The 7,416-nt window shown below is 51.0% G+C and overlaps 1 protein-coding gene across 1 annotated transcript in view; it reads left to right on the forward strand.

Annotated features, from left to right (window-relative positions):
* The first annotated feature begins 1,459 nt into the window (after nucleotides 1-1,459).
* Nucleotides 1,460-7,416, forward strand: part of Xkr7 (XK related 7) — a 29,732-nt gene continuing 23,775 nt past the window's right edge. The window contains exon 1 of the mRNA XM_031372316.1: nucleotides 1,460-2,206. Coding sequence (XP_031228176.1) covers nucleotides 1,623-2,206 — 584 coding nt within the window. The 5' untranslated portion in view covers nucleotides 1,460-1,622. The remainder of the gene's footprint in view (nucleotides 2,207-7,416) is intronic.

The following is a 7,416-nucleotide window of genomic DNA, read 5'->3' on the forward strand; positions in this document are numbered from 1 at the left end:
AAGGTTCTACATATTAGACTGGCCTCTATGTGGGAGACAAAAAAAATAGTGATGAGTCTTTCTGACTCAAACCTCTAGCCTCCTGTCAGCCTAAACATGGGCTGCTGGCTTCAAATCCAGCTTGGAAAACTCCCTTAGCCCTTAACACCTCCACTCTGCTTTTAGCTTTAGGCAACAGCTGGTACCCCAACCTCCCAAGCATTATTGGGACCAAAACGGTCCCTGGACAGAAAAGGGAAGCCAGGCTGCAGGACAGCAGATGGCTGCTCCACCCAGCCCAGGGCAGCTGTCTCCTCTATCTTCCCTGTCACTCTGAGGCAGGGTGGTCCTTCCACCTCACTTCCTCCCCTCCTCCCTCTTCCTCATTCCCTTGAGCGTTCAAAGCCTATTCAAGAGTCACGTTTCTAACACTTACTATGTGATTTTAAGCCACTAAATGTATTTCGTTGACTGTTTCCTCATCTATAAAATGGGCAGAACAATATAAACCATATAAATTGTGAGACTAAAATGATTCGTGATTCCTCATTGCTTAGAATAATGACAGAGAAACGGTACAGTGTCCTAGGATATCCCATCCCATCCAAACCAAGGTGGGTGGTTGGGTGGGAGTACTCAGGCACATGAGAGACCCCTACCTCCTCCCATGGACTGTGTTTATAACGTCCCTCTGGTCTCTCCAGTTCCAGGCTGCTGCTTTGTGATCCCTGCTCCACTTTGGTTGCCAAGTCTTCTCGCTAAATCCTGACCTAGCCACCTAACTCCTCAGCTGACATTGGGCAGCAGGTGCCCCTGTTGCCACCTTCTGGCCCTTCAGGGTCCTATCCATCAGAAATCGCCAGTTCTCTCCTTCTACACTCCCACCCTCTTCCGGACATCCTAGAAAATGTGGCCTCCAGTGATGGTGGGGGTAACTGTTTGCACTTGCTCTTTCCTCCCCAAGAGGTTCCCTCCCATCCTTTGCTCTGCCTTCCCTAATTGGGCTAGTGGCCGGAGGAACGCAGTTCCTGAAAGAAGGGTGAGCGAGAGACCGCAACTCAGAACTGCAGTTTCTCAGCTTGAAAAAGACAATGAGAACAGCGATCTCTCAAGATCAAAGGAGGGGATGAAACAATAAGTGAACAAGGGGGAACTAGGAAGTGGCGTTGGAAGGAGTGACTGCTAACGGGTTATGGCAGGTGCCCAAGCAGCTGCCCCCACCCCTGTCCTTTTATTCTCAGACCCAGGCCTCCCACCCTCCTGGGACACTGCAAGACCCAAACCACCGGAGGTACCGCAGGAGATCAATGGAAAAGGAGAGGCTAGGGCGGGGGCAATCAAAGGGGGAGGCCAGAGGCAGAAAGCATGTGGTTGGGCCCCACGCCTCCGAGGAAGCCATGCGAGGGTGACCTGGGATGCTCTCCCCTCCCTGGCCCCCTCCCTTCCCAGGGGCGGCCCACATCCAGGCCGGAGCCCGGGCGGGGCGGCGCCGGCAAGGATGAATAATTGAGGTAGAGGGGAGGAGGAAGAGGAGCGGCGGAGGAAGAGCGGGAGGCGGGAGCCGCCCGCGCAGGGTCCTCCCCACTCCGCACCCCACCCGCTCCGCCGCCCGGAAGTCGCTCCCCGCCTCCTGCTCCGCCAACATGGCCGCGAAGTCGGATGGAGCGGCGGCCGTGGCCGGCCCGGGGCCCGAGGGGCCGGCGGGAGCAGATCGGGGCGGGGCGGGAGGGCGTGGGGAGGCTGCGGCGGGGATCGCGGGCCCGGGACCGGTGGAGGCGGGGTGCCCGGGGCCACGCTACGAGCTGCGGGACTGCTGTTGGGTGCTGTGCGCGCTGCTCGTGTTCTTCTCCGACGGCGCCACCGACCTGTGGCTGGCGGCCTCCTACTACCTGCAGGGTCAGAGCACCTACTTCGGCCTCACCTTGCTCTTCGTGCTGCTGCCCTCGCTGGTCGTGCAGCTGCTCAGCTTCCGCTGGTTCGTCTACGACTACTCGGAGCCCGCGGGGACCCCGGGACCCGCCGTCAGCACCAAGGACAGCGACATAGTCGGAGCCGCCATCAGCACCAAGGACAGTGCTGTCTCCTTCCGGACCAAAGAAGGTAGCCCGGAGCTGGTCCCCCGGCCTGCACCATCCTCGGCCGGCACCTACCGGCGCCGCTGCTGCCGCCTCTGCGTCTGGCTACTGCAGACCCTCGTTCACCTCCTACAACTCGGCCAGGTCTGGAGGTAGGAAAAGAGCAGGTGAAGGAAGCTTGAGTCCTGGGAGTGGGATGCCGCCCCAGATCTGCTCTGGCCTTTCTAGCCCACCCTGCTCCTCTCCTGACCCTCACCCCGACCCACTCTATTGCAGCTCTGATTTCCTCTCAGTCAGCTCCTCACCTCTGCCAAACTCTGTTGGACCCCAGATCCATATCTTTGATCTGGCTAATGGGGTCAGAGATCCTGAGTGATGAGTGAGCAAGGATTAGTCAGGGGGCGTGGGGGCAAGTGTTACTTGGAACAAGACCACAGGGATCCTTCCAGCCTTGACCCTTCCTCCATGTCCAGGTACCAAGCCTCGGCTTAGGAAACCACCCAGAAGTCCTCCCTACCGCTCACAGGCACTCAGTTTAGAATTGCAGCTCACTACAAGGCAGCTAACTGACTATCCCGCCCAAACTTCCTGGTTTTGTAGAGAAAGGGCCTGAGGTGAACCCAGTTCGGCAACTCTTTGGCTCCTACTTCCTGAGGAGCTCCACAGTGCCCTCCCATCCCCCCAAAGGGACCAAGGAGATCTGGAATCTTGACTCTGACACTAGATAGCTACTGGCTGCCCCTTAGTCCTCAGACCGGAAAACAATGCTGGGGCTTCATTCAAACTGTTCACTTCCAGCTTCATCCTTTGCCAGCAAGTAGGGTGCCTGCTGGGCTGAGTTAATTGGAGAGAGGGGGAATTCTAAACCACGGCTCCTCTCAAATCAGAACTACTCTAGTTCCTTGGGCTGTACTATGCAGTGACAAAATGGGTTTGCTTACTGTGTGATCTTAGGCACACCTCCTCCTCCCTGAAAGTCTGTTTCCTCACCTGTGAAATGAGAGGAATCTCTACTCTTCATCTCGCTGGCTTACTGTTTTTTAACCTGTTGGGATGAGCAGGCAAGAGGAGGTCTGTGTGGGGACTCGGGAGACTGGAACATATTTTGGGAATGCCAGGGATTACTGTGATTATAACGGGGGTGTGGAAAGCACGGGGAAAGCCACTCTTCAGATATAGAAGATGGGTATTTACTCTGTTGCATCTGAATGGACTCTGCCTAGCTCAGAAGACTTTGATCTGAGCTGAGTATTGGACACTGGACCCCTGGTGTTTGCCCCAGCTGCTCACTTGCTGTGTGTCACCCTTCTTATTCTGTTGGTTGGCTCTCTCTCTCTGCCTTAGTTTCCCCATCTTCCCCAGCCAAGATCATGCGTATTCCACTTCTCTTGCCCTGGAGTACAGCGAAGGGGAAACCACTATCTGTGGTCTTATTATTATTAGCTTGACACACAGAAATATTCATGTCTACATCCAGGAACTAATCTGCATTTATCATTCTGTGCCCAAGTGGACAGATGGTGAGTTATTTTTAGATTCTGAAATGGTAACTTCCTATTCTGGGTAGCCAAAGCTTCACCCCCCTTTTCCCTTTAGCCTAAAGTGGGCCAGCTGCCCCATAACTCACAGGCTACCCTCCTCCCCATTCAGAACCCACATACACGAAGCTAATAGTAATCTTCTTTCTTGAACAGAAACTGAGTTTCCCTCCAATAGGGAGAGGAACTGACCATAGATGGGCATGAGGGGGGTGGCTGGAAATGGCTAAGGGTCCACTGAACTCCATGGTTCTGAACACAAATAATTCTCCGATATTCCCACTGTTCTATACTGGGAGAGTGAGAGTTGGGATGTGGTGACTTAGACTGGAGAACAATCAGCCGAGGCGGTGGGGGCTAACCTCGAGAGGCTGTTTGTGTCCATTGGATAGCATTTTTAAAACTCAGACTCTCTCTGGGGAAAAGAAAAAAGAAAACAATCGACTGTCATACTATCAGGCCTATAAAAATCTTAGATTTTAGAGTTTGCATGGTCCTAGTTTTTGAATTCTTCCTCTCGATCTCATTTCTTTTAAACATTTACTTAGGCACTCAAACCCTAATTTACAAGGCTATTGTAATTTTATTAAGCACTCAGTTTCTGCCAAGCCTACTGGTTGCCTTTTTTTTCCCACCTTCATTCTCTCCTGTGTCTTCTCTAATCATTCTATCCTGTGCTTAGTATTAAATTTTTCACTTGGCAGATGAGGGAAGGGAGGCCGAGAGAGGGGGACACCCTTGCCCAAGGTCACATAGTGATCAACTGGGAGCTTTGGAACTCAGGATTCTGCATCTTCAAAACCCAAGTTCAATTTATCCACCTTGCAATTCTGCCACCAAAGTGTTCCCCAAAGCTTGAAGAATTATGAGTCTGAGATTGTGAGATTGCACGGTGTTAGAAAGTCCGGCTGCTGTTTCGTGGAGATAAGAATGTGAAGAGAGGGGGAGGCAGTTGAACCGTGTGGGTAATGATGAGGAAACTGTGTACTGTGGGGAAATGCTGGATTTGGGGAGGGTGTACTTTCAGACTTACATTTTCATTTGGGTTTGAAAGTGACCTTGGGCCAGGCAGGTTCTTTCCGTTTCTGAGCCTCAGTTTCCCTGTGTGTGAAATGCCATGATTAGATGTGGTGATCCTAAGATGTGATATGGTTCTCATGATCCATAATGATGTGGCACAGTTACATGAGACCACCTGCTGCCCAGAACAGCTTAAGGTCATCAAGGTCAATTTTGGGTCCTCCCCCAACACCCTTTCTATGTCTAGGTTGTAGTACTGCATCCTCTGCCTCCTAATACGCCTGCCCTTTGGACAGGTTCTGAAATGAGTTGATCACCTGTGGGGTATTTTGTTCCATGCATGAGGCTGGGGTCTACAGAGAGCTAGAAAGCAATTACTGCCAGCTTGACTGTTCAGTAAATTCAGACTCTGCAATCAATTAGGAGAGATCTCATAGAAATGGCTTTGGGGAATGAGGCACGCACACCAGGCCACATTAACCAGGCTACAGTTCTGACTCTGGGTCTGCTATCACTGAATACTGTGGACCCTTGTCCCACAAGTTTTGGATTCTTAAACTGCCAGGGGCCTAGATAAATAGGAACATTCAGAGGAAGTAGAGAGAAGCCATGCAGTCTGGTATGCCTAGAAATTAAGTGGTGTTGGCACATGTTGGCTTACCACATGAGGTGTTCCAGAAGATGTTCTGAGCAGTGAGGGTGGGGCAACCAGATAAGTCTGAGCCCTCTATAGCGACACCTAAGAGACTGCTGATTATTCTCTTCCTGATCCCATACCCTAGTTCTAAATTTCACTCATAAAGATAATCTCAGCTTTTCAGGATTTTACAGTGCCTTCAAAAGCCAGGAGGGGTCACATAGACAAGGGTGTATGGGGTGTCAGACAAGGGAGGTGTTATGGAATACAAGTGTCCTAGACAAGATCCAGATACCACCTGGTTACTCCCTAAATGGTGCCATGAGAAATCATGGGTTCAGCATTGCCAGGTCTTGATTATTCAAGGGCAATGGGAAATTGGAAAATCATCTACTAAGATTTTTAAAAAATAGTGTCAGTGAGGGCCAATAAAATGGCTCTGTGAGTTAAGGTGCCTGCCTGACAACCTGGGTTCACTCTCTAAGACCGACAAGATAGAAGGAGAGACTGACTCCACCAAGTTGTTCTCTGATCTCTACACACCTGTGCAGTGGCACACACGCATGCACACTCAACCACACATACACACACAACTTAAAAAGTAGCATCAGCCAAAGGAACCATTGGAGCGGGGTGTTGTTCATATAACCTCTAGCAAACTCTTCACAAGAGATATAAGGTCCTTTAGTCAGAACATAAAATAAAAGGAAGGGGCTCATAGACACCGCACATCTGCCATGTTTGTAGCAAGGGGCATGTGAGAGGTCCCAGGCATCTTGTATTAAAACCTTCCCTCGGTGGTTAGTGATACATTCATTCATCAGACAGGGTAGCCAAATTCAGAGAAGTCAAGGAACTTGATTGAGGTTATAGAAAGAGGTGAGGTGAAGTGAGGCTCCTACCTGGCTTTGTCTAATCCTCAAATACAGCCCCATCCCTGACACGGCATATTTAGTGTATTGGGATCCTAAGAAAATGCCTCAAAGCATTAACAGACTGAGTCCCCGGGAGAGCAGGAAACAGATCCTTTGGTGGGGCATGAATCTGGCTGAGGGCTGGTGTGACCAGCCTGTCCTTATCTGTCTCCCACCCTCAGCCCTCTGAGCCGTTAAGCCACTGAGGGCTGTTAAGCCAATTAAAGTCCCAACTCTGCCTCCTCTGACCCTGTGGGCAGCAAAGCAGTAAGCCATGAATCCTGCTCTCCCTAATCTTGAACTCCTGGGCCCCAGCTTTGCCCAGATAAGCATGGCTTCCTAAGCCAATTAGTGTGAGGAGACCTGGCATGGGATTCCTCCCTGGCTGTCAGAGTCTAAGCACCCTGAGGTGGGGAGTGGCGGGGGAGGAGGGGAGGAAGAGGAGGAGGTGGCACTGAGCTTCTGGGGCCTCCCTTACAGCTCACTAAGTCCAGCTGTACTGTTACTGCCTGTGTGTGCCAGCGAGTCCTACACACCAGAGAACTTCTGCTGTGAGTCAGTGCAGCTGAAAAATCAAGCCCTTGTTCCCTTCTGGGGAGCTCCATCTTTGGCATACGTAATGTGAAGAGCTTGAACTCTTCATTCAGGGTCTCCATTCAAATCCTGCACCCACTGCTCTATCAAGCCACCTAATCCCCATGCCTTCCAAAGGAGAGACCATAATTGCACCTCTCTGCTTCTGGGTTTAATGAGATAACACATACCAAGGACTTAGCAAGGGCTGCTCCCATCACTTAAGTACTCAAAACCTGGTGGCGGGGCAAGTGAGATGTCTTGGCAGGTAAAGGAGAATGACACGAAGCCTGATAACCTGAGAGTAGTCCAAGGGACTCACATGTTGGAAGGAGAGAATCGGCGACTTTCACATGTGAGCCATGGCATGCATATGCCACCCCTACACAGGTGCACCCAAAATAATTAAATGTAATTAAAAAAAAAATCCTGGTAGCTTCGGTAAGCACCATCGTTGTTCTATGAATAGTAGCCAATGAGGAGAGGAGTGGGGGCCATAGTGACATGATACCCATGGATTTAATCTCCAGTTACTTGCTCTGTAGATATTTATGAAGCACCTGCTGTATATCTGGAACTGTTCTAAGTGCCAAGAATAAAGACCTGATTAAGACAGCTATCTCCTGAGAGGCTCTGACAGTACCTGACTAATACAGATGTAGAGGCTCACAGCCATCCAT

Source organism: Mastomys coucha, unplaced genomic scaffold (genome assembly GCF_008632895.1).
Source record: "Mastomys coucha isolate ucsf_1 unplaced genomic scaffold, UCSF_Mcou_1 pScaffold15, whole genome shotgun sequence".
In the NCBI taxonomy this organism is placed as follows: Eukaryota; Metazoa; Chordata; class Mammalia; order Rodentia; family Muridae; genus Mastomys; species Mastomys coucha.